At 46.7% G+C, this 27,989-nt stretch overlaps 1 protein-coding gene across 1 annotated transcript; it reads right to left on the bottom strand.

Moving 5' to 3' along the window:
- Window positions 1-1,294: 1,294 nt before the first annotated feature.
- On the bottom strand, window positions 1,295-21,524 carry TRIM27 (tripartite motif containing 27). The gene is made up of 8 exons (XM_084795906.1): window positions 20,809-21,524; window positions 19,669-19,764; window positions 16,183-16,413; window positions 9,759-9,781; window positions 8,604-8,719; window positions 8,463-8,495; window positions 7,451-7,477; window positions 1,295-2,119 (listed from the first exon to the last, which is right to left on the bottom strand). Exons 1-8 carry the CDS (start codon window positions 21,226-21,228, stop codon window positions 1,524-1,526), a joined length of 1,542 nt encoding a protein of 513 aa, XP_084652032.1. The 5' UTR covers window positions 21,229-21,524; the 3' UTR covers window positions 1,295-1,523.
- Window positions 21,525-27,989: the final 6,465 nt, after the last annotated feature.

A 27,989-nucleotide genomic window follows, 5' to 3' on the forward strand; every position in this document is an offset into this window, starting at 1 on the left:
TTTTAACAGCAGGTTAACCCCTGGCTTCTGATGGCACCTGCACTCATGCATACAAACACATACATGCACACACACTTAAAAATAACAATAAACATTTTTAAAAAGTTTTATAGTCTTAAAAAAATGCAAACTCTTTAAAACTTCAAAATTTCTTTAAAATGCCCAAAATTCATTAAGTGGATTCCTGTAAGACAAAAAGAACCAAGTTACACACTTTTTTTACTCCAACAGAGTAGAATCAGGGAACAATCACAAACAGATCAAAGGAAAACCAAACTCAGATAGTGTAAATAACTGAACGCTCAACATCTGGGATTCATGATCTCCTGGGCTTCAAAGGGCTTGCATTGCCCCACCTCTCCAGATGACAAACGTGTCTGCTTAGGCCAGCTTCACTCCACATCTGTGCTGTACTTGGTGGTTCTCCTACAGTCCTGCTGTCTCCAGTGTGCCAGGGTCCCCACTGCACATTCACCAAGCATCTCTTGCGCTCTCTTCAGGAACTATGGCCGTACCACAGGATGCCACACCTCAGCTTCTCTCCATGATCCCTTTAATCTTGTTCATGCAGCCACCACATAGGAGATGCTTACACATTACCAAGCTTTGTCACCAGCTTGAGATGCAGTCTTGGCTCACTCTGGTCCACTGCTTTTGGTGTGTGACCCTGAAGAAGTATATGGCAGGAGATTTCGCCTTTTCTGGCCTTTTGCTAATGAGCTGATTCTTCAGCTCCAGGTAGCCAGTATAGACTGTCCCAGTAAAGCAAAGGTTTCACTTCATCGGTGCTGGTCTCTCATTATTCATAGCCAACTCTTCAGACCCAGCCGTGCAGAACCACACATTCTTAATTCTTATTACACAAGTGACCCCAAGTCTTTGCTTTCCTCTGAACTTCACAAGTCAGCTCTCTATCATCTACATTTTCCCCAACATTCTTATTTTCCAAGCTCCCTTTAAAAGTTTAATATTCAATGGTTTTTCCAAACCAAAGTTTCAAATACTTCCCAAAACAAGGCCAGGTCTATTGTTGCAATGGCTCACAAATCTAGTACCAATTTCTTACTTAGCATGTCTGTTGCTATGATAAACACTGACCAAAAGCACCTTGGGAAGAAAAGGGTTTACTTGGCTTACACTTCCATATTGTGTGTGATCCACATTGAGAAGCCAGAGCAGGAACCTGGAAAGTAGTTCTCCAAATCCAAGTCCTATCCATAGTCTTCATCTACTTCAGTCATGTATAAAACCAAAAAACAAACATAAACAACAACAACAAAAGTGTGAAACATAGGAAGAGGAATCTGGTTTTTATTTCTGGGAAATAGCAACACTTCTCGTTACATCTCACAATGTGCAAGGGAAGGGAAAGTGTAGTAGAGACCACGGACATCTTGTCTCTCAGTGTTAAGGGCATGGAACGTGGTGAGGACACCCAGCTTTGATGGACAGGGACGGACAAGACAGCACGATCTCTTGTGCCTGGGGGAGGACTACAGCACTTGTGGTCTAAGTTCACTTCCTCAAGGAGAGGTCTCCATCGAGTGACCTTGATTCCCAACATGGCCAGAAAAACCATCAATCCCACTCATAGGGCAGATGACCAAAGGCGCTGCACTCTTCCCTCCCGAGTAGCTTAGGCTGAAGTAGGGCCGAACTGGCCCACAGAAGGTAGCATGAGAGAAAGTAAAGGTGTGACATCTTTCTGTCACATTGTAGAAGGAGACCTCACCAGCATCATAGTCCAAGAAAATCCCTACCCGCTGGAGAGGGGTCCGCAGAGGGAGCGCAGTCATGGGGGAGGTAAGAGCCCAATATTCTTTGCCATACCACAGTGACACTGCCCAGAATCCATTCTGGGGCGCTGAGGTCACCCCACCTTTTCTGCACACCGAGTCTTCACAGACACCTATGGTCCACTTGGCTTTATCTCCCACCTCTACCTCCCAGTAATGTCTCCCAGCGATGAAGCACGGAGAGCCCAGGACACAGGGAAACAGATTGAAGCGCTCAGGGTTGTCTGGCAGGTCCTGCTGCAGGTAACTGTACCGTACTTGCCGAAGATTATCAGAAAGAATCAGACTGGGGTAGGCTGTGTCTGGGTCCAGGGTCACATCAACTGCAGAAAAAGAGGGGAGGGTCAGATGAAAGCCAGAAGAGCCCACTCAAGACCCCCTGGCATTTCACCCACTTCCCTAGAACACAGTAAGAGATGCCTGCAGTAAGAGAGGCTGCACTCATTTTATGATCAAACATAATAAGTACATATTTTAAAAACTACATTGGAACTAGGCATGGTGGTGCATTCAGGAGACTGAGACAGGAGGCAGGAGTATCTTCAGTAGTTTAAGATCAGCGTAGGCCACATGGCCAGTTATACATGAAGACCCTGTCGTGAAACCTAAAAATTTAATCTCCATCATAGACTACATTTAAGATTTCTTTCCTTTTTCCCATGACAGGGTTTCTCTGTGTATCCCTGCCTGTCCTGCATCTTGCTCTGTAGAACAAGCTGGCCTCGAACTCAGCAATCTGCCTCTGCCTCATGAGTGCTGGGGCTAAATCTGCGCCACCACCGCCCAGCTAAGGTTAATTGCTGAATTTGAAAAATTTGGTGGTAAATAGCTTCAGATAAAGTTTAATATTACCAATATAGACGGCAAGGTCTGTCACTGCAGCGTACAATCAACATAGACTAATGCTGGAAACATGAACAGTCATATCACAACACAGAGAGGCTCAGTCACATAAATTCAGAAGCTGCTATTTTAATAAATTTACTAAAAAACAACCAAAATCTTTTTGGCTTACAGATATTCTGGAGACTGAGAACCTGTTCAACTTGCCACCTTTCAAACCCTTTTACTTCTATGATTTAGTCTTGCATACCCACACCCCATTCATGTGTCCCCTGCTCTTTTTTGAGACTGAATCTATGCAGACTGACTAAAAATGGCCTTAAGCTCCTGATTCCCTCCCTTGGCTTCCCAATTGCTAGGTACAGGTGTACACCATCACATCTGGCCTAGTTTCTCTTTTCTCCCCATAGCCTTTCTCTGAGACAATGTCTCTCTCAACATAGCCCCAAATGTCCTGACTCACTCTGGATCAGGCTGACCTCAAATTCACAGAGTTTCTGCCACTTAACTGCTGGGATTAAGTGTGTGCACCACCTCGCTCAGCTGCCTAGCTTTCCTTACGTTGCTCATCCCATTACTCTTTGGCCTTTGATCTAACACCCTGGACAATTCTTGTCCTGTGCTTTGGTTTGCAGTCACACACTGCCGCTCCAGCCTTGATGCACCTGTGTCTCCTCTCACCCTGCTCAAGCACCAGCTCTCAGAGGAAAAGCAAACCCAGTCAGGTCAAGGCTCGCATCATGACAGGGCAGGAGAGGCGCACGCTACCACAGCCCAGTTTAAGATTATGTTTTTCTGGGAAGACTGGGCTTGCATCTGGATTTTAGGCTGGAAAATCCTTTGAGTCCTCACAGCTCAGTGGGCTGTTGTGTGTAAGTTTGGAAGGCAAGAGTGTTGACAGAAATGCAGACGATGGAGGCCTGGCTTGTGAAGTTGCAGGAGGAAGCAAAAACTCTGTGTGATATTTTTGTGTTAAGAATCAGTGGTGTCACTGGGCAGTGGTGGGGCACGCCTTTAATCCCAACACTTGAGAGGCAGAGGCAGGTGGATCTTTGTGAGTTCAAGGCCAGCCTGGTCTACAAAGAGAATCCAGGACAGTCAAGGCTACACAGAGAAAAACCTTAAAAAAAAAAAAAAAAAGAAAAGAAAAAGAAAGAAATCAGTGGCGGCATGAGGAGTGGTGCCATACAGCTTTAATCCCAGTGCTTGGGAGGCAGAGGCAGGCTGATTTCTATGAATGAAACACTGTCTCAAAAAACCAACCCAAAAACCACAAAACAAAAAACAAAAGGAAAGAAAACAAACAAACAAACAAACTAGTGGCCAGCTGGAGCTGAAGACTAGAGCTGTGATTAACTAGAGACCAGTACCACTGGAATAAAACCTTTCCTTTGCGCCAGGCATGATGGCGCACACCTTTAATCCCAGGGTTTGGGAGGCAGAGGCAGGTGGATGGCTGTGAGCTTGAGGCCAGCTTGGTCTACAAAGTGAGCCCAGGACAGCCAAGGCTATACAGAGAAAGCCTGTCTACCAACCAAACTTTCCCTTTGCTAGGACAGACATCGCTTTTCTCCATACCAATTCAGTACAGCACTTAAAAGTCTCGGCTAGAGGACTAGGACAACTACAGAAGAATAAGGGGTACAAACAGGAAAGGAAGAGTTCATCATGCCCGTATTTGAAATGACATATACAGAAGAGCCCGAAGACCACCAGGAAATGTCCACAGCTCATAAACACATTCAGCAACAGAGAAGAATATAACATTAACACAAAACAAGCGGTTTTTGTTTGGTTGGTTTTTTTGTTTTGTTTTTTCAAGGCAGGGTTTCTCTGCATAGCCTTGGCTGTCCTGGACTCACTCTATAGACCAGGCTGGCCTCGAACTCACAGTGATCTGCCTGCCTCTGCCTCCCAAGTGCTGGGATTAAAAGCACCTGGCCCCAACAGCGTTTTTATATAGAAATAACAAACACATTTATTTATTTATTTATTTATTTATTTATTTATTTATTTATTTATGGTTTTTGGAGACAGGGTTTCTCTGTGTAGCCATGGCTGTCTGGACTCTCTTTGTAGACCAGGATAACCTTGAACTCACAAAGATCCACCTGCCTCTGCCTCCCAAGTGCTGGGATTAAAGGCGTGTGCCAGTACGCCTGGTCACAAACACATTTATAAATAGCATCTTAAAAACAAAAATAAAAACAACAAAAAAAGAGGCAGGCAGATCTCTAGAGTGAGAGCACCAGGGCAGCCATGGCTACACAGAGAAATGCTGTTTCGAACCCACAGCACCTTCCAAAAAAAAAAAAAAAAAAAGGATAAAGGGGAAATTACAATAGGGGATTCAATGGTGTAGGTGATGAAAGGGGCGGCTACAAGGGCTACACCGCCCCTCCCCCACGTTACAGCCACTGTCAGCACTGCCGTTTATTCTTCACAACCTGATGTTAAAATTAAGTCCCTGTTGCTGAAGACACCATATACTTACGTCACAGAACATGGAAAAACTGAGTTGTGCTCAAGTGGACATTCCTTCCCTGACCCTCCCACCTTCCCCACCCCGGTTTACAGTGTGGAACGGTGCTATACAGGCTACCTGAGGAGAGAAAGAGTTAAAAATAATTATCCATCACACCCAACTCCGAACCCTGGAACTGTAATAATGACCTGCCCACACGTGCAATGTGGCACAAATATAACCAACCACTGTTTGACATATTTCAGGCTTTCACTGAATTTAAGATGGAACCCGCAGTTGATACTGTTGGTGAGGCACCGATGTGGACTCTGGTGCTCGGATTTGATCCCCTCTCCTTGTAGGCCCCGAGGAAGGGCAGGACAGAAGACGAGGGAGGGAGGGAGGGAGGGAGGGAGGGAGGGAGGGAGGGAACGAACGGGAAGATAGGAGCGAGGGGTAACAATCTGGATGCAATGTGAATTATTAAAAAAAGAAAGAAAGAAAGTAAAGCTAGATAGGTCATAGGCCCTAGGGGACAATTATTCCACTAAATGCACAGTGCAACAAAGTGACTGCTAATGACAGACTGCTGTTTCTCTGTGTAGCCCTGGCTATCCTGGATTTGCTTTGTAGACCAGGCTGTCCTCAAACTCATAGAGATCCCCCTGCCTCTGCCTCCCGAGTGCTGGGGTTACAGGCGTGCACCTCAGTGCCCTGCTTAGGTCAGTGCATCATGTAACACTTATCAGAAAATTTTCTTTTTGTTGGATGGTAGGCCTAAATGGGACGTCTGTATGACACCTCTCCTCCTCAAGGCTCAGGGATCCACGCAGAAGTGGGGGTGGAAATATTCAAGAGCCAGAAATGGAAGACAACTCCAAGGAAGCTGCTTTCCAGACACAAAAGGGCAGTCGCACACATAAACTCACAGACAATGTGACAGCACGAACACACACAAGCTCGAGCTGGACAGAATCCCAGCACAAAGGGAGGGAAGGGGGAATGAAGCACCACAGCAAAGAAGCCATCCACAACCCACAGCTTCTTGGAGAGGGAAAACCAGTTTCCTTCAACTAAGTGACCCTGGGCACATCCAAAACTACATTGCAGGGACCGCTCCGTGCTTAGGAGCCGTCAGCCAGCACACACTGGACTCATGGCTTTGTTGTTTTGTTTTGTCTCTTTAAGAGAGAAAGAACATGAAGCAGGATGGGTATTACGGGAAGATGTGGGAAGAGATGGAGCAGGGCAAAGACTATGATCAGAACACACGGTATGAAACTCTCAACAAACAAAAACATTAAAAAATATTCATGACAGGCAGGTGAGGTGAGCCTTGGTTCAATAACCTCCATAACACCACCTTTACCCACACACGAGGTACACACCCCGGCAGTGGGCCATCTGCAGCTCCATGTGTCTTTCCTTGCATCGTGGGCATGCTTCTCATGTCCAGCCAGACTCTAAGTCACTCTCTAAAGCATGCGCATGCTAGCCTGTGCTAATGTGAAGTGCTCAGCTATCACTTAAAGAAACAAATATCAGGGCCGCTGGAGAGATAGCTCAGGTTAAGAGCACTGACTGCTCTTCCCGAAGTCCTGAGTTCAACTCCTGGCAACCACGTGGTGGCTCACAACCATCTATAATGAGATCTGATGCCCTCTCTGGCATGCAAGTGTACACACAGGCAGAACATTGTATACATAATAAATAAATCCCAGAAAAAAAGAAGAAACAAATATCAGAGACAGGAGAGACTGCTCAGCAGTTGAGAGCAGCTGTTGCCTTTGTAAAAGACCCAGGTTTTATTCCCAGCACCTACATGGTGGCTCACAACCACCTGGGACTCCAGTTCAAGGGAATCTGACACCTTTTGGTTTCTGTGGGCACCAAGGATGCATGTGGTACATATACATATACATATACATATACATACACACACACACACACACACACACACGTATTTCAAATATTTAAAATGAATAATAAAAAAACCCATGGAGATCTAGAGGTTGTCAGATTTTGCCAGAACATATTGTTGAAGAGCTAAGACTCCCAGACTCACCAGAACTCAAAATAAGAGCTGGCTCAATCATTTCTGTGTGTGGCAAACATAGGATGGGAAGATGTGCACTACAGTGGGATTTTTCTATTTCTGAAGAACCATGTTTCTGGAAGTCTACAATTCTTTATAAAAATAATGGCAAGGATGCTGTGAGCACATGGAAACAGCTAGAGGCTTCTGGCTGTATGCTGTGTGTACTCATGCAGCTACAGGATCCAAACGCAGGCAGCCTCAGGCCACTCATAATAGTGGGCAGGTTCACAGGGCCTTTGTTCCACCTACCTGAGTATAACTGAGCCTCTCTCAATTCTGAAAGAAGAAGAGAGAAAAGAATTTACTGAGCCTGTGTGTCTTTCTAAGAAACAATGTTAAGTAAATGCAATTTGGTTAAAAAGTCACAAAGCAGTGGAATCCACCCACATTCCAGAACCCAAGTCAACTGAGCATTGCTTTCTTCATTCACTGTTATGACTCCACATCTGCTTATCTGCCCAGGAATTATTTTCTTTTTTAAAGACTGTCTTATTATGTAACCCAGGCTGGCCGAGGCTAGGCATGCGCTAAGCTATGGGGCTTGGGAATCCTTGCTACACAGGTAACAGTGTGAACTTGGTAGGACATGGTACCAGACTGAGCCAAGTCAAGGATTCCACCCTCCAGACAGCAGAGGCAAAAAGTTCAAATGCATGACACATACACACAACTCTTAACTGTACAAACCATCTCTGCTGTAGAGGTTGGGTGGCTCAAGTGACACCCATGGCCATCATTAATTTGTGTGGAATTTCTAGTTGGCCAGGGACTTCAACAAGAGTCTTTGAAGTGGCCAAAAAACAAACAAACAACCCCGCCCCCCCCCCCACACACACACCAAAAAACCTCAAGAGTGAGAGAGAGAAGCAACAATCAGCTCAGGGAAGCCATTTCTGGCTGCTGGCCACTGAACGGAGTGCAGCGGTAGAGTGCACACATGGATGGCACCACACCCATAATCCCAGAGACCAACGGTCTGAGGCAGGACATGGTGCCTAACAGGCCAGACTGGGTGACACATTCAGACTGTCTCAACAAAAACTGAACTAAAGCAACATCAAAGACGTGAAGTGGGGCAGTGGCCATTCTCTCCTCAGACCTTCACGTAGGTTGCGAGTATCCAAGTCAGGATGACAGGTTTGCACGGTGACTTACTTCACTTACTGAGTCCCCTTGCTGACCCTCCTGGACTCTCAATAAACTCAGTTTCCTCCCAAGAAACTCAAAACATCAAGAGCCCAGGAAAGAGGAACACACTTACCTTGGATCTTCTCCATGTCTGACTGCATTTTTTCTAAGAACAAAAAAGAAGAGATCCAGTTTGTATGTGGTTGAAGATGCACCCTCAGATCGTAACGATACACAGGTATTCAGAATATAACCCCTGCCTTCCTCATATTACCTGTGAACTGCTTCAGACTTTCGGTCAAAAATAGACATTTTTGCGCAAAAATATGGATTTTCTCTTGTAGATCTGGAGGTGTGATCCAGGGCTCAGGGATTCTGATTCTTTCAGCCCTAAAATAAAACAACAGACCATGTGAGAGCCCTCTCCCTCAGTTCTCCAGCACTGCTACTGGGCAGTCTGCAGGAGCAGAGCTACGACAAACTCTACCCTAAATCACAGTGAGAGATAACCTCTCCCAAAGCCCTGGGCTCATGGCTTTGCAAACAGTTAGGTCTTTAGTGGGTGTGTGGGCTCCTCCCTGCAATATTAGCGCTGGGCAGGCAGGAACATGAAGACCACTGCTTCCTCCTGGCCATCTAGGGCCATTTGGTGAGAGCTTGCCTTAAAACCTCCAAGACAAAGAAGACAGACAGAAAAGCAAGTCTTCAAAATTAAAATGAATTATGAGGCTGACCTTGCCAAGAAGCAAAGTTTCTGTGACAAAAGCCGTTGGTATTTATAGTGGGCAGTTATCTATGCTGGACAGAGGGGCACTGTGTGAGGAATGAGACACACTTTCCTAACCACTGGCAAATACACACCATACTCCTGAGCTACACTCATTTTCCATTTGATGGCACAGTAGGCAAATGACTACAGCCAGAATCAATGTGACCCATCAATAATTAAATAACTATAAGCTGGTCACATCTTCCTCAGGCTTTATTGGGGAAAGTGTCTGGATTTTTCAGGAAGCAAGAGCCATAATCTGCTTTTGTACTCTTGTCAAGTAATGGAGGTGTCCTCACACTTAAACCATAGCACTCTCACAAGTGAACTCTCTCACTCCAACAAATTGTCAAAAAGTTCCAAAGTGGTTTTTTTTTTTTTTGAGCCAGGGTTTAGGGTTTCTCTGTGTAGGCCTGGCTGTACTGGAACTCGTATATAGATCAGGCTGGCCCCAAACTGGTCTACATAGACTCTGCCTGCCTCTGCCTCCTAAGCACTGGGACTAAAGGTATGCTCCACTGGCTCAGCCACCCTCTGAAGTTCCTTCAGTTCTCTGAACAATGGACTCCCTTCAGTGACAGAGTCAGTAAGTCTCCGTTGGGATTTACAGAAGTGAGCCTCGACAGTCTTGGTTCACTCCACAAGGACAGAAAACTGTACCTGGTCAGTGTGTCTCCAATGTCCTGCAAGAGAAAAGAGACGGGAAACCATGAGACAGGATGTGTAACTTGAGTTTTCTTCCAGATGTGCACTGAAAACACAGCTGTGGGCCTGGGCCCACCCTCTCAGGAACACTAAAGACAAGATTAATTAGGACACAACTCAACCTAAGGGACCTAGAAATCAGGCAGAGGAAGCAAGGATCTACTAGCCCAGGCATCCTACTCTTGGGCCTTAGCTGTTTGCACGTGTAGTGTACTTAAAAACAAAAAAGTCAAATAACACGTAACAATGAACCCCTATTTTCCCCCATGCTTACTATCCTTTAATTCCTTATCTAATTTACAATTTGCTTTCTCTCTTAGTCATAACACATATAAATGATACATTGTCTTCAGGGCCATTTACAGAGTTGTTTACCATCTGTATTTTCAGAATTGTGTGTTTTCTTATCTAATTTCAGCTACTATAAGGTTTGGGAAATTGAACATTAATCTCAACCACAGTTCATATTTTAATGAAATCAACGGTCTGTTAACACTCAGCCTCACCCTAGGTAACACAGAATATGCGTTAGCCATTATGGCTCGTATCCTTAAGTGGAGCAGCTGATGATACAGATTGTGACCACTACTTACTATTTTCCCATTTGTAATTAGTAAGTAATATATTTATGAAACTTTCAATTCTTATCAAACATTCCCCTTAAGGTTTGGCATCTACTGACAGATTTGGTTTAAAAAAAGAAAGAAAAAGGAAAACACAATGCTGGAGCTTAAACTCAAGGCTTTGTATAAAGAACCACAGCTCCAGCCCCAACTATTCCTGTCTACACTGTTTTACCTTATAGTTGCAAAAAGTATTTCACTAACTTTAAAATCTCTTCCCTATGATTTAAAACACAGTGCTGGAAGAATCCTTTCCTTCTTAGTTAAGGATTTTTTTCTTACTTTTCTTTTTAGCTCATAGGTTTGTTGTGAGACAGTGGTTTTTTGTTTGTTTGTTTGTTTCTTTTTCTTTTTTTGCCCCCTCCCTTTTTGGTTTTTCAAAACAGGGTTTCTCTGTGTAACAGCCCTGGCTGTCCTGGACTTACTTTGTAGACCAGGCTGTCCTTGAACTCACAGAGATTTGCCTACCTCTGCCTCCAGATTGCTGGGATTAAAGGCATGCACCCTCATGCCCAGTTTTTCTTATTTTTCAAAAGTTTTTTTTCCATTATTTTTTGGGTATGACAGTTTTGCTTACATGTATGTCTGTGCCCCACATGTGTGCCTGATGCCTGCAGAGGCCAGATAAGGACACGTGATCTTAGAACTAGATTTATAGCTGGCTGTAAGCTGCCATGTGGGCGCTAGGAATCAAACCTGAGTCCTCGGGAGAAGCAGCCAGTGCTCTTACCTGCTGAGGCAGCTCTTCAGCCCGCCTGCCACCCTTTTAGACAGCAGCTCACTGGAGAGCCTTGGCTGGCCTCAATCCTGGAGACTCACCTGCCTCTGCCTCCCAAGAACAGACATTATATTATTTAACTCCATGGGTTGTAACCCACTGCATTTTAACTTATTTTGGTTAAAAAAAACCAAAAAACAAAAACAAAAAAAAAAACCCTCTAATAATCGATTCCAGAGTCCCTGTCATTCCTTCTGACCCCTCCTGTATCATTTGCTCCTTGCCCCAGGATTTTCTTTCCTTTGCAGAACCAGCTTGTGTAGAGGAATTTTAATTCAGAACATGGCTGTTCTGGCAAGAGATCACAGCCAAAAGACATTCTAGGTCTGTGTGATCTGGCTGGAATATAAACAGGCCTATAAAACGAGACAGAGGCAAACTGATCTGAGTTCAAGGCCAGCCTGGCATAAAGCAAGTATTAGGTAAAGAAAAGCTTAGGTCCAGGAGTGATGGTACATGTCTTTAATCCCAAACAACGAAGGGATTTTGTAGAAGGAAGCACCCATGTTTGAAAGTGATGTTTAATTGAGTGGCAGAAAAAGTGACAAATCAAGATAAAGATTTGACAGAATAGGATACACCCAACTCTCACAGGACAGAGAGGAAAAGGAAGCTACTTTAAGGAGCAACAGAGAGGAGAGGAGAGGAGGTAGTTTTACCAGTTTTACAGAGAGAGCGTGAAAGAGAGAACAGGCCAGACATGAGCTTGTAAAGACGGAATGAGCCAGAAGATTAAAGCAGATTGCTGTAGTTAGAGGCCAACCAGAGCAATTCTGGGCCGAGAGAGAAGCCAGATTGAATAAGTCAGCTGGGAGAGGAGTTTGAGGCAGAACAGCTGAGTTGAAGCAGCCAGCCCAGAGCTCAGAAAGAACAAGAAAGGGTGAGTTTATTAAGCAGTAAGTCTCAGAGGCTGAAAACATTATAGGCCTAGGTTAGATTGTACAGAGGCTAGAAGCTTCCAGGACTAGGCCTCAGTTAGCAGAGGCAGTAAGCCTCCCAGACAACAATGAAACAGGTGAATAAAAAGTTCCCTTTACAAGCACATACATGTGCTCTCCAATCTCTCTTTCTAATCCACAAAGCATCATATTCTACCATCATTTTAAGATTTTATTTTTATTTTTATTTGTGTGTGCATTGTCTGCACAAAGAACCCATAAGAACTCACTGGATCCCCTGGAGCTGAAGGCACGGGCAGCTGTGAACTACCTGATGTGAGGGTTAGGAACTGACCTCAGGGTTCCTAGAAGAGCAGGGGACGCTTAACCACTGAGCTATCGCCTCAGCCTTATACTTAACTACATCTTGATTTATTCCACTTAGCTATGTATGCTTAAAATCATCTCTATCAGTTTACAGGTCCTCCTGAGACAGAACATTACTATGTAGCTAGCCCTGGCTGGCTTGAAATGGGCTAGGCAGAGCAGGCTGGCCTCAATGGTGCATTGATTCTCCTACTCTGCCCATAACACACTTGGTACTATAGGTATGCAGCACTACATCAGGCCTCTAGCAGTTACCTTTCCTCCTTTTAAAAAGCTGCACAGTATTTTGCGGGGCACGTGTTTAGCTGACTAAATCAGCAGTTATACTATTTCCATGATCACAGACTTATATAACAATGTTGAAGCAAATCCTCTCTCACACTCGAGTCTGACAACTTTCATTCCCACCAGCGGATCTAGTAACATCAAAAAACATTTTGCTAGGTTTTGTTGTTGTTTGAGACAGGGTTTCTCTGTGTAGCCTGTAGCCTTGGCTGTCCTAGACTCTCTTTGTAGATCAGGCTAGCCTCGAACTCACAAAGACCCACCTCCCCCTGCCTCCCGAGTGCTGGGAGTAAAGGCGTGTGCCACCACGCCCGGAACATTTTGCTGTTCTCTGTGACATGGGACACCTTAGTGTAGTTTTAGTTGGCAGGACTCCCTCTGTAAGTGCTGGTATGTTTCTGCAGCTTGTCTCTGTGACTTCTGCCCATTTATCTAGAATATTCTTTCAACGCTTTTTCTTCCTCAGACAAGGACTCATGTGGCCCAAACTCCTGATCTCCTACCTCTACTTCTCAAGTGGCAGGGCTTCTCTGTGGCCTAGCCCGGCCTTGAACTCACAGCCACTCTGACTCAGCTTCCTAAGTGTTGGGAAGTGTAGGCATAAGGTTACTGTGTAATTCAAGTGTTGGCTTCTGTACCCCCATATCTGGCTGTAATCCTTGTTCTGAGAATCTCCTGTCTCAATGTGGTGTAAACACCACTCCCCAATTGTCTCCTAATATGCTAATAAGGTTTGAGGCCAGTTTAAGCAATATAGCAAACCTTTGTAGCTGTGTAATAATTCTCCAAAGGGGGGAAAAAATTCTCCAAAGCATGGTGGATGTGGTGGTGCACAACTTTAACTTCAGATCTCTGTGAGTTCAAGGCTCGGCAGGGATACACTGTGAAACATTGTCTAAAATGGAGTAGTACAATCTCACAATAGAGTATCATTAAGCTATTAAAAAGAAATCAAGGTATTAATTCATTCTGTAATTTAGACAAATATTGAAAAAAATTATAGTGATTAAAAGAAGCCAGAATTAAAAAGCTCACATATTGGTATGATTTTACTGAATAACTGTAAAAAACCCAGAGACAGGTACTAGACGCAGGAAACATCGAAAGGGACTGCTTAATGGGATGGGGTTTCTCTGGGGGAGGGGGTCGTGATAAAAGTGTTCTAAATCTAAATGGTAGCTGATAATTGAACTCACTATTTAAAAATGCCATTTTTGTGCTACAGAAATGACATTTAAAAATAGTGAAATTCATGTTTTCCAAGAAAACAAACAAACAGCAACAACAACAAACCGCCAAAAAGCCAACGCAAATAGGCCCAATTCTATTCCTCAGTGCTTACATAAGAGCAGTGAAGACCCAAGAAAACAAATCAGCCACTCACAAAGGGCAGAAGAGTCCAATAAAGTGCTTAAGAGCACCCACCTTGCTAGCCTGATGACCTGAGGTCAAGCCCCAAACCCACATAAAGGTGGAAAGAGAGAATGATTCTATATAGCTGTCCCTTGCCACCTGCATCACGGCACATACAAGCCCCAACCATCACATATCCCCTGCCACCTGCATCACGGCACACACAAGCCCCAACCATCACATATCCCCTGCCACCTGCATCACGACACACACAAGCCCCAACCATCACATATCCCCTGCCACCTGCATCACAGCACATACAAGCCCCAACCATCACATATCCCCTGCCACCTGCATCACAGCACATACAAGCCCCAACCATCACATATCCCCTGCCACCTGCATCACGGCACACACAAGCCCCAACCATCACATATCCCCTGCCACCTGCATCACGGCACATACAAGCCCCAACCATCACATATCCCCTGCCACCTGCATCACAGCACATACAAGCCCCAACCATCACATGTCCCCTGCCACCTGCATCACGGCACACACAAGCCCCAACCATCGCATATCCACACCCATCTTTCATCAGTCATCATCAGTCTGTTACTGACCGGACAATCCGACCTGCCCCAGAGCAGAGGCTCTCCCACACACTAACAGTTCCTTCCCACACAGCAGAAGACCTTCTGCAAGCAAACGTGCTATTCCATCCCCATCTTCTTGGTGGCATGCTTCTGAAGTTCCACTATTTCTGACAGTACCCACGTGTTCTCTCCCCACCTTTATCACAGTCCCCCTCCCCACACTTTCCAAATACTTAGTTCCTTCAAGCACTCCCTCCAGGGGAAGGCAGGAGGTCTCCTCATCTCTAAGACTCATCTCCATCACCGTCCTCCAAAAGGTTCTCCACTCTGGTGGCTTCTATTCACCCCCTGCTGGTCACCTCTCAACTCTGACATGGCTCTTGATCTTTTGAGGAGGATTACTGTGACAGTTATACGTGAAGTTCTCAACGATGACCACATTTTAAAACTGAACGGTTACTGGCTCTGACACTGTTTGGCATCAACCACGTCCAGACTGCCATCTCCTCCCATCATCCTGGTCAGCGGCCACTCCTTCACACTCTCACCTCCCTCTCTAGCAACAGGACAGTGACATTTATCAAGGCTCCCGTACTGTGCTACACAGGCTAATCATCTTTTCTCACAAAGTTAGATGGTCAACCGTTTAGCTTTCAAAATCTACACAAACACTCAGTCCTGCTGATGTAACGGAAAGGCAGTGACGGAAGCTAAGCACACGAAGGAGAATGCCTATGTCTAATAAAAACGTATAGACATCTAATCTCAACTTCATAATTTCACCTTGATGAAAAACATTCTTCTTACCGTTTCCAAACACCTCAAAATATAGAATCCTACTCACCCACCAGCCCCTTTGAGCGGCATGTACTAACTTTTGTGATAACCACTTATTTACTGTCTTGAACTTCCAACTACACATAATTAAGGAAAGCTTATTCACCTATCGCATACTTCCAGAGCCCAGCATAGCGCTTATAGCAACAGCCGATACAGCAGGGAGGCAGGCAGCGGTCTTGCCCTGTGAGAGCAATGGCTTCTTTCAGCTGTATTAGCACAGGTGAACAACAGCCAGGCTAACTGTTCTCTACCTGATGCCTCCAGGCTGTGGTAACACACATGTACATATTAAAATTACAGGATAATGAAAAGGCCTTTGAATGGTAAGTGGCCCAAATGTTTTATTGTATACAAGCTATCCTGAGCACATGCGATCAACAAGGCCCTAACTGCCAACGGCCTGGCTGTGAGCAGACCACTCAGTGCAGGGCAGGCCTGAAGACTAGGCTTCTCTTTTGCCTTTCCATGACACGAGCAACCAAAGAATTGAGTTTGCCAGTCACAACTTCTAATGTACAGGTTTTCCTTCCAGAATGCGTGACACTTCAGGAGTTAGACAGGCACAGGGAACCACCAACACTGCGCTGCCTGCTGAGCCCGCCGAGCCCGCCCTGAGTCCTGCAGGGCTCTCCTGGTTACCTGTAAAAGCTCCCGCGTGGGCTGCTGCTGCTTCTCTTCCAGCTGGGCAATGAGGCCACTGAGGTGGGAGATATTGCAGGAGAACTGGGTGATGGCACCGTTGATGCTGTTGTAGATGGCCAGGTCCAGCTCCTCCAGGCGAGCCAGCAGGCGATATTCATGTTCCTTCAAGGAGTGGTACAGCTGCTCAAACTCCCATACGATTTTTTCCCTCTCCATCTGGGTCAGGCTCTGTAAGCAAAGGTAGCGAATAGGAAAGGCTCATTGTTAAAATCTTCAAAAATCTTCCTGTACTAGATGTAAACGTTTTAGCTTTGATCTCAAGTGTGGGATGTGAAAACAGCCTGTGAGAGGCCTATGCTGCTTGTCTGCAAGTGGTTTTCGTCAGCTGAAAAATATCCTGTATGGACTCTGGAGGGCATAACACAGCCCCCAGAGCCAGGCGAAGTGGTGCGTGTCTGTAATCCCAGCACTCAGGAGGCAGAGGCAGGTGGATCACTGTGAGTTCGAGGCCAGCCTGGTCTATAAAACTAATCTCCAGGACAGACAAGGCTACATAGAGAAACCCTGTCTAGAAAAAACAAAACAAAACAAACAACAAAACCAGTTGTAAACAAAGAGATTGTTTTGCATTGCTTCGAGACACTCCTAGAAACACTCCAGAGAACACTTGGAGGTTGCTGCTACGGGTGCTGCTGTGTTTGCTGGTTTGTGGTTTAGCTTGACTGCCGGAATCCTGAGGACAGAGTGGAATCACCTCACGGTACTGAGTCTTAAAAAGGTCTACTTCCTCTCTCCCCTACTAGCCTTTTCCCTCTCCTATGCAGGGCTAGTCAGCTGAAAGGGAGGCGGAGGCATTAAGGAACCCCACATAAAGTAGGTTTAAAAAGATCAAAGTCTACACAATGCCATTGACTTAACCCCAAGATCTCCTCATTTCATCTTATACTAAAACAGATACTATACCCACTCATCCATTTCCAGTCTTTAGACACTGGACATAAAACAGCCATCAACTGAATTACTTCAATGTTAATTAAGAAACAGTTCCTGACCTTGTGGGACTCGGTCAAATGAGAGTCAGGACCATGTGACAACTGACAATGGATGTGTAAAGACAGTGGGAAAAGCAGAATAGTTTCCCCCATCCACGTCCACACAGGGTCTTGTAGAACGAATGCCATGTAAGGACGAACTCGATAGGCTTTCTACGCTCAGCAAACGGCACAGTGGGGAGGGAAGGCACCTGGTTCTACCTGACTGGAGTGCATGAACACTGGCGGACCAGACTGGGTCACACTTGCCTGGCAGTCATGAAACGCAGCCGTACAGAAGTGGCAGCGTTACGTGTGTACCTGTGGATATGATCCAGAATGATCAAGCATGCCTTCACAGACTTGTTTACTTCGTCCCTTTATGTGATCCATACCCTGTGATTTTTTTTGGGGGGGGGGTTTATGGGTTTGGGTTTGAAGAAGGTGTTTCCCTCTTGGTTCCTCTCCACTCCGTGTGTCTATTATAGTTTGTCTATCTGTCCTTCTCTACCCAATTCCTGCACTGGCAGGAGGATGTGGAAGCAGCTGTGCTAGTGCGTGCCTGTATTCCTCGCACTCGGAAGGCAGAGACGGGAAGGCTGGGACTTCAAAATCACCCCGCTGGGAGTATGGTCTGGTGGTTTGTATTTGTTAATTGCTTCCCACCTGGGATTCTCACTACAGACTGTCACATCTATTTAACCTTGCCTCCCTGTTTGACTAATAACAAAAGCTAATATCAGGCAGGGCCGGAGGAAGGTAGGCATGGCAAAGGTTCGAGGGCTTTTGGGGACAGAGAGGATCTTGGGAAAGAGAAGCAGATGGGACCTAAGGAGGAAGAATCACCATAGGCCCAGAGGAGGAACGCTGAAGTTCTGGGGTGGGGGAACAAAGAAGAATCTTAGCAAGGATTTTAGGATTATGGATGGGAGATAGCCCACACAGAAACTGTCAGAACAGATGGAAGGTAGTTTAGGGGCTAACATCTGTCTTGCCTCATGTAAAAATAGATTATGATAGTAGGTGAGATAGTACTACCGTAATAATTATAAGCCCAATAATAAACATTTATTAGGTCATACCATTAAACTAACAATATCATCCTTAGATTTGGGCTATGTAAACTTCCCATTTCAACAAACAAAACAAAACAAAAAAAAACAACAGTTCCAACTAAAGAATTACAAATTAAGTATGGCACTGCACAGTCCCAGCACTTGGAGAAACTAAGGCAGGAATATTCAGAGTTCAAGACCATCCTGGGCTACATAATAAAACTATTTCTAAAACAAATGATCAGTAAAATGTCTTAAAGCGGTTAAGAAACATTTTACTTGAATTCAGCCACGCCCACTAAATTATCTATTAGACATAGCTGCTTTTGAAATACAATAACCGAGGTACTGTTCGGTTGTGATTCAGCTTGTGTAAACTCATGAGGCTAAAAATACCTCCTACTCGTCCCTTTCAGAAAATTTCCAAGCCTGGTCTGAACTTAACAGCTCCAAGAGCACCAGCCCCATCATCCCTCTAACCAATCTTCTCAGGCCCTTACCAGGCATCTTTGTAGCATGCAGCATACACACAGTTTGATGTATAGACCCCTTTCCCTAAACTCACATTTCTTCTAAGCTGGATAAATCTTTCAGAGGCATAAAACATACAATATAATCTAAGATGTACAAAGCTAAAGCTAAAAGTTAAAGATACTCCTTTCTCCATCTAAACTGGCTAGTGTCTGAGCGAAGAAGCAAACCGGGCAGGGGAAAAGGAGATAGGTGGGGCTAGGAGAGAGAGAGGAATTCTGGGAAGAAAGACCACCACGAGGAAAAGGAGACCTGAAGGGAAGAGAGGAAGGCCCCCATGGGTCAGCTGGAGGAGAAGCACATGGCCCATGGCGTGGATGGAGAATCCGCCCCAGCCCAGATGAAGAACATGAGCAAGTATTTGGGATTATGGATGGGAGATAGCTTGATAGAAGTTATTAGAAGCAGATGGCATGGGATTGAGACAGGGAACTCATGTCTGCCCCACTATGGGAGGTAGTTTAGAGGACAGATATCTGCCCTGCCTCTAGTTAACTAAGGCTATTTTAAAATATAACAAGTGTCCTCTGTGTCTTGATTGCTTGCTAGCTGGGCCTACTGGTAATACAGATAATTTTTAAAAACAATAGACACTGTTGTATGTGTAAGTCCAGTTTACTCAGGATCACTGGGAAGTTTCTTCGTCCTATTGTCAAGCAAGAGGTGGCGGGCTCTCACTCACTCGGCAATGTGTGTGTGGCAGAGCTAAGGTGAGAATGACAGACACCAAGCGAGGGCTCACGCTCCATTCAGAAGTCCTTCCCTCTAGCCAAGCCTGCGGTTTCTCAAGGCTTATCAGAGACAGTGGGTCAGAAATTTGCTATCCGGCCGCCGTGCCTTTGCAGGGCGGCCATCTGGACGCTCACCAAGAGCTCGGCGCGCGCCTGCTCCCCCTGTGCCCGCCGGCGCTTCTTCAAGTCTTTCACTCTTCTTAGGTGGTCCAGCCGATTCTGGATTTGTTCCTGATGAGAGTAAGCAGTTGGTCAGGTCAAGCTTATGCAGGTCTCAGCATCAGACACTACCAATGCCAAGGCCCAGCGGACTGTCTTCAGACCACAGTGCCACTCCTGCGAGGAGCCCACAGCACAGGGGCCAGCACAGCTTTGCTTTAGAAATTTCTTCTTTAAACTCTGAGCCACCTACCAGTTCCAGGAAAAGATTCTGCACAGGTTATGAGGCTCCTGATCAAGGAGGCTCATAGGCTAAGTAAGCTCTTCCTCAGAGGAATACAGAGAAAATGATTTATTTTCCTCAAACACATAGAATCTTAAACTTTCCCAAACTACTCACTTATCACCAGTTTGTGAAATGACACTTTGTAAACATTTGGATGAACTCACATCCAAACAAATACACACACACACACATCTCCGAAGTCCTCAAAATAGACTCGTCGTCACTTTAGAGCTAGTTTATATGTAATATTTTCGAGTTCCCGGGTAGCCATGTCAGTGTTTACTCAACACTCCACAAAGGCCTCTTCAGGTCTTGTGAGTTCACTCACTCTTCATAGTAACTGTTATTTCCCGAGTCTCAAGAGTGGCTACAGGATTTACTCAAGCAGTGAAGAGCCGTTTATTCCCATTAGCTCCTGAAACAGGTTACAGTAAGTGCTGATAGGCACTGCTTGATGTGAATTCAGTCCAACAGCGACTGCCTGGTTTGATAACCCGAGCCAGAGCTAGTTCGTGGTCTCCAAGGCCTATCGAAGTGGACGTGACCGGGAGACGCACATCTCCTTTGTCAAGGGAGGAGGGTCCGCTCCCGCCATCCCTAACCCCGCACGCCTTGAGGCAGTTAACAGGGGGCGCTCGGGGAAGGGGTGGGGGGTGGGGATGTTTCTGGCCTCCTCAGCTACAGGTTCTCCTTCCGAGTCTGAGTGCGGAGGATCCGCAGCAGACAGGGAGGAAATGACGGCGGTGGGCCCCACGTCCGGCTCGCCATTTTCTCGGGCGGCAGACCCGGCAGCCTCCGGCTCGCCCCTTTGTCCGCCGGCCCGGCCTTACCTTGAAACCCTCCACCGCCTCCTCGAGAGGCAGCACGCTGTGGCCGCGGTGCTCGCGGGAGCGGTCGCACACCACGCAGATGGGCATCTGGTCCTGCTCGCAGTACAGCTTCAGGGGCTCGCGGTGCTTCTCGCACACGCCCATCTCGCCATCCGGCCCCGACGGCCGCTCGGTGCGCAACTGCTTCACCAGCTGGGTCACGTTGGCCAGATGCCTGTTGGGCCGCATGTGGCGCTGCGGGAAGGTCTCCCGGCACTGCGGGCACGACACGTTAGTCTCCGCGGCACCCCAGCAGCGGGCCAGGCACGCGCAACAGATGTTGTGGCCACAGTCGAGCATCATGGGCTCCGCGAAGTATTGGAGACACACGGGGCAGGTGGTCTCCTGCTGCAGGCACTCGGCCACGCTCCCGGAGGCCATGGCGCGGGTCCACCGGGCCGCAGGGCATGAGCCCAGAGCCGAGCTCTGGCGGAGCCCGGCGCGCTCGCACCGTTTCTCAGCCCCGGAGCTGGGCGGGGCCGGGATCCCAGACGCACGCGGAGCGCTCCCGCAGCCAGACCCGTCCTCTGCGCAGCTGCACCCCGCGGACAGCGCGGGAAGGCCTAGGGGCCCCCCGAGCCCGGCTAGGGGTCGAGCAGAGGGGGAGTCGGGACCCGGGCGCCGAGGACTGGCTCACTGGGCAACGTGGCCGCGTCGGAACGGATCCCGCGGCCGCGCAGACTCCGGAGAGCCGAGCGGAAGAGGTGGACCGGGGGCGGGGCCTGGCTTCGCGCGCGCGCTGCCTTCTTCCGCCGGCGCGAAGGCGGCTTTCGTCGGCGCAGTCCTGGAGACCCCAGCGCTGGAGCCCCGGTCCCCAGCCTAGGAGTCGGGGGTGGCCGCCCGGTGCAGTGGGCGCACGGTGCCCGTGAGGTCCGGACGCTCCAAGCTTCTGGGGACTCGTAGTCTTTTGTTGGCTTTCCTCTTAGTGCCTAGGCCTCGGCTCCTTTAAAACTAAGATGGCTTTGTATTAAATGCTGGAAAGCCGGGCGGAGAGACCAGCTAAGCCCCTCCCCATGCGTGAAGCACCCTGAAACGCACCTAATCCCAGGCGCTAACAATTGCTAGAAAAAGGGTGAATTATCAGCAACTTCTCTACGTGGCGGAAACGGAGAAGGCCAGTTCTACTTTCCATCCTAAAATAAGTTGGTTTCCCGTTCCGAGCCACGTTTTCTTCTCTCGTAAAATGGGGACTGTTAGAATCCAGAGCGCTCATCAGACCCTGAAACCGTCTGAAGTCGGTTTCACCCTAGCCTTAGGGTCACTGGGAAGCCATCCCACTGCGAGCCCGCCCGGTGTGTCCCTAAACCGCCTCCCTGGGTGCCCAAATTGCTCACTTCCCCAAGTGAAGTAGCCAGACCAGGCGTGTCAGAGGGCTGCTTGGCGACACCCCTACTTCCCGAACACAACTGCTGAGGAACCAGCCTAACGGCAGGTTCCTATGAGACCCGCTAAGAAAGGACCCGGATTCTGCCAGGTGGACCTCATTCTCAGAACACTCCCCTCCCCCCCCCCCAACCCCACCCCGCTCCCTGTGGCGCCGAGGCCTGAAATTCTGCCTGTCTACCATGCTGTTGTCCGTCCACACGTGGCATTAATAACTCTTCTAAAAGTTCTTACCTCCATCCATCTGCTTCTTGAGCCCCACACCCTGTATCTTTCAGGGATAAGCCCAAGCAAGGAGTTATACTGTGTGTGTGTGCGCGCGCCATAAAGATGTTAACCCATTAGTTTAAATAAAATACCCAGTGCACTGGATGACATTAAGTAGACCTAAAACTTGCTTGTTTCGGCTCTGTCAAGAATCCTGTGAGGACCTAAGGTCTCGCGGTCCCATAACGTCTAGTTTCTTATTACGGAATAGATGTGCAGTTCTGTGCCCTGTCACTTCTTGCGTGGCATTCACTAATCTCCTTTGGGATTGTCTCAGTGTTTGAGGAACAGGGGTCTTCTGCATCCAGAACGTCGCTTCCTTGGATTCTGCCAGGGTCTTCCCCATGGGACAAGAAATCCGAGCTAGGAACAGTTCTTTCTCACTCAGAAGCCTCCATCTGCCCCCTGCCCTTTGATGCTCTAGGCCCAGATAGTTGTCAGTACACTTCCATAAAAGGTAGAATCCTTGGCCTAGGCAGCCCCATAGTCTAGACTGGTTCAAAACTGAAGTTCTACGGAATTAAAAATTCTACTCCTTTACTCCAGAAGGAAAAAAATACATTTTGAAAGCCAGCATGTAAATAGATGCAGGCAGCAGATGTGTGTCCTTAGGTCATCAGTGCAGGTCTGGAGTTTAGCCTTGTCATTCAGGGCTGATGTGGCCTCTGCCTTCCTAACCTCTGGAAGCAAATGGCTTGGAGGAAAAGCTGACAAACCGGTGAGGTGGGAGTGGGTAAAGGAAGGCTTCTCCTTCTGGGATTCCTACAGGCCCCCCTCCTTTCTCAAAAGATGACGGTTTTCTCTTTATCCACGAAATCTAGTGGGCTTGTCATTTGTTTTATTGCTTTTATTACTTTTTTTTTTCCAAGTGTTGGAGATCAAAGTCAGGGCCTTAAAGTAGGCAAATGCTCCTGTACAGTTCCATCCACTCCATTTTAAGTTTTGTTCCTCCACCTTGCCCTAAATTGTTGCAATGCTGTATCTGTCTGCAAATGATTTTACAATGAATTAGTGGTTAGATGAACGAAACCCCTGCCGTGAATTTTGTTTGCAACCTTTGTTTCCCCTAACCATTTTCATACCTCTTCCAGGAAGTTTGCCCTTAAAAATTCTCTGTTTCTTTAATTTTGTCAATTAAAAAAATATATTTATAGCTGAGCGTGGTGGCACATGCCTGTAGTCCCAGCACTTAGGGACGCAGAGGCAGGCGGATCGCTGTGAGTTCCAGGCCAGCCTGGTTTACAAAGTGAGTCCAGGACAGTCAAGGCTATCCAGAGAAACCCTGTCTCAAAAAACCTTGTGTGTGTGTGTGTGTGTGTGTGTGTGTACATATATATGTATACATATTATATCATGTGTGCATAAGAATATATTTATTATTTGTGCATGTATGCTTGCATGCCAGGAGAGGGCATCAGATCCTCTTATAGACAGTTGTGAGCCACCATGTTATTGCTGAGAATTGAACTAAGGACCTCTGGAAGAGATGATCTTAGCCACTGAGCCATTTCTCCAGCCTCCCATTTTGTCCTTTTGTTTTGGTTTGGTTTTTTTTGTTTTTTTCAATACAGGAAAAAAGCCTCGGCTGTCCTGGACTCACTTTGTAGACCAGGCTGGCCTCTAACTCTCAGAGATCCATCTGCCTCTGCCTCCCGAGTGCTGGGATTAAAGTCATGTGACACCACCATTTTGTCCATTTGTTTTGTTTTGTTTTGTTTTGTTTGTTTTTTGAGACAGCCTTGACTATCCTGGACCCGCTTTGTAGAACAGGCTGGCCTTGAACTCACAGCAATCCACCTGCCTCCGACTTCCAAGTGCTTGGATTAAAGGCATGCACCACCACTGCCCAGCCTTGAGTTAACTTTTTTGACCTTCCTTGTTCACTCTGGCTTTTCATAATATACGGCCTTGTTCTTTGCTCATGTTATTCTTTGCCTACAAAGGAAAATGTTGTATGACTTAAAACAATTTTTTTTTTGGTTTTGTTTTGTTTTGTTGGTTTTTTGAGACAGGGTTTTTTGTGTAGCCCTGGCTGTCCTGGACTCGCTTTGTAGACCAGGCTGGCCGCGAACTCAACAGCGATCCGCCTGCCTCTGCCTCCTGAGTGCTAGGATTAAAGCCTGAGCCACCATGCCCAGCTCAAAACAATTTTTTTAATTAGTCAGTTATTTTGGTTTGATTTGGTTTGGTTTTTTTGAGATGGGATTTCTCAACACAAAGACAGACTAGCTTCTGTCTGAGGCTTAGGGCCACTTTGGGAATTTCATGAAGCAGGCAGTCTTCAGGACCTTTTGTAAAGGACCATTACATCTCTAGGAGCAATGCCTGGCTCAGTCCCTCACCTCGCGTTCATGAGACTCTGTGGTGGCGTGGGAAACATGTATTCTCTCTCCCTTTCCCCTCTCCTTGTGGTGGAAGTTTTGGTTATGTTTTGTTATGTAAACATGTTTTTGTTTTGATCCCAAGTGTGGGGTGTGAAACTGCCTCTTGAGAGGGCACGTGATCTTTATCAGCTGGGGACTGCCTCGTGCAGGCGTTTGTCTTTTGTCAGCTGGAAAACATCCTTGTGTGGTCTCTGGGAAGGTATAAATAGGAGCCCCGAATTAGAGACACTTCGAGAGACACTCCTAGAGAGAAACGCTCCAGAGAAAACTGAAGAGACTGCCGTTCGTTCTTGCTGCTGTGTTTGCTGTTTAGCTGGGCTGCTGGGATCCTGAGGACGAAGAATGGAATCGCCCCAGGGAACTGAGTCTCAAAAGGTCTACACCTCCTGTTCCTACTAACTTTCTTTCTCTCCTACCGAGGGTTGATGGGTTGGAAGGGAAGTAGAGGCATTAAGTAAGTTAAAAAAAAAATCAAAGCCTACATCTCTCCCTTTTTCTCTCTCTCTCTGCCTCTTGTCTCCTTTCTTCCTCCTCCTTTCCCCTTCCTGATTTTGTGAAATTTTTGAGACAGGATCTGTGTAGCCCAGGCTGCCCTGGAAAACATATAAATCTGTCTGCTTCTGCCTCCTGAGTGCTGGGAGTCAACACTCTATTCTCTCATTCTGTCTGTTCTTAGAAATCTTCAGAGTTTCCTTTTGTCTCCAAGGCATTGCCCAAACCCTTTAAAATACAGGACTTGGATAATAAAATACTATTTACTTATTACGTATTTGCTTTTTTGAGAGTCTCCCATGCAGTCCTACTGGACTGGTACTTGCTATGTAGCCCAAGATGTCCTCTAATTTAATGACAGTCTTTCTTCCTCAGTATCCTGGACGCTACGATTATAGGTGTGTACTAACACATATAACTTACAATATTTATTAATAAAATGTTTTGTTTTGTAATAAAATCCTATTTGTTGTCTTTATTCTACCCACTCTAAGGAGACCTATGACTTCTACTAGAATCTTCCAGGCTTTAACATCTCAGAGGCATTGGCACTGGTGACTCCGCTCTCATCAGATCATTCATGCAGACTGAGTGGTACCCAAGAGACACAAAGTGGTTCTGCTTTCTCTCCTTTTCTTTTCTTTTTTTTTGTTTGTTTTATTTTTTGTTTTTCGTTTTTTGTTTTTTATTTTTTGAGACAGGGTTTCTCTGTGTAGCCTTGCCTGTCCTGGACTCACTTTGTAGACCAGGCTGGCCTCGAACTCACAGCGATCCACCTGCCTCTGCCTCCCGAGTGCTGGGATTATAGGCGTGCGCCACCACGCTCGGCTTTCTCTCCTTTTCTTATCAGCGCTTTATCCAGAAATACTTTCTATGCTGGTCAGTAGTGGTGCATGCTTTTAATCCCAGCAATTGGGAGGCAGGGGCAAGCAGATCCTCTGAGTTTTAGCCCATCCTGGTCTACAGAATGAGTTCCAGGAGATCCAAGACTATGAAGAGAAAGCCTCTGCCCTCCAAAACCAAATCAAACCAAACCAAAACAAAAGACCCCCCCCCAAAACTTTGCAGTGTTAGTGTGTGTCTTAGGGTTTTCATTGCTGTGAAGAGGCACAGCAACTCTTATCAGGGAAAACATTTATTTGGTGATGGCTGACCGTTCAGAGGTTTAGTCCGTTATCATCTTGGTGGGAAACACAGCAGCATCCAGGCAGACTTGGTGCTGGAGAGGCAGCCAGGAGTTCTATCTACACCTAGGTCAGCAGGCAGCAGGAAGAGGGGGCGCGCAGGAGGAAGGAGGGAGAGAGGGAGAGAGAGGTGGGGTGCTGCTAGTCTGTTAGTGTACAGGCAATTCTCTCAGGGACTAGCAACCACTTATCACTTTTTACTTGTCACTGCCAGGGCCTCCAGGTGTGTCTGGAGGATAAAAGGGCCCCCAGCCATTCCAGATCTCTCTGCCCCGCCCGCTTTTCGCCCCTTCTGCGCCCCTCCCCCATGGCCCTCTTTCTCTGCTTCCTGTCTGTCTGTCTGTCTACATATCCACTTATGTCCAGGTCCCCACATCTCAACCTCTTTTACACCAGATCTGTTGCCTGACGTTAATTTCTCAGGGATACACTTTGCTCGGGTGGCCAAGGATACCTCTTCTCTGCATTCCTTTTTTGTTTGTTTGTTTTGTTTTGTTTTGTTTGTTTGTTTTTAGACCGGGTTTCTCTGTGTAGCACTTGCCACACTATATTTCATAACAGATACCCTGGAGCTGGAGGTGCCAGCAGTTTTGAGCCACTCAGAGTGGGTGCTGGGAACTGAATCTGTGGCCTCTGGAAGAGCCGCAAGTGTCTTAACTGTTGAACCAACTTTCTAACAAGAATTAAAAAAAAAAGAGGCCATGAATTTGAGAGAGCAAGGGGGAAAGGGGCACATGGGAGGAAAAGAAAGGGTGGCCCAATTATAATCACAAAAAATAAAAATTATTAAAAAATACACGCACGTATATTAGCATTTATTTGCTCATGTGCATGTGTGCATGCATATGTGTGTATGCACGCATGTGCACGCGTGTGCGCGTGTGTGTACGGTTCAGAGAACAAACTGCAGGAGTCATTTCCTTCTTTCCTGTGGGTCTTGGACCATCAGGCTCTGCCACAGTGCTTTTAACTGCTGAGTTATCCTAAAGGCCTTGGCCTTACCCATGGGTATTGAACACATGAGAAACTTGTCCCTGTGACTATAGAAATAGCAGAAGTGTGAACTCTCAGGCAACATTTCTAACTGGAAAGTGGAGCTGAATTATTTTTGGGTATGTTTGCTGCACCCCCTTTTGCTTCTTAATATCTGTTAAGGGTTTCTACCCAACTGTCTAGTTGCCAAGTAAGTGACACAAGAGACACTGTTGTTTATTTACAAGCTGCTGGCACTATGCTAGGCAGATTCTGAGCTATTCGAATCTCACCCGTCTAGGCTGTTAATACCTAGATAAATGCCACCTTTACTTGCCCGACTGTTTTGTCTGGGCTGTTTCTGTTCTTGCTGTTTTGTCCTCAGGGTGGAATTCTTTGGCCACATGCTCGCGGTCCAACCTGCCCCATGGTGACCTCCCTCTTCCTCGCTCTTCTCTCC

This window comes from Acomys minous (assembly GCF_964271855.1).
Source record: "Acomys minous genome assembly, chromosome: 9".
Taxonomy (NCBI): domain Eukaryota; kingdom Metazoa; phylum Chordata; class Mammalia; order Rodentia; family Muridae; genus Acomys; species Acomys minous.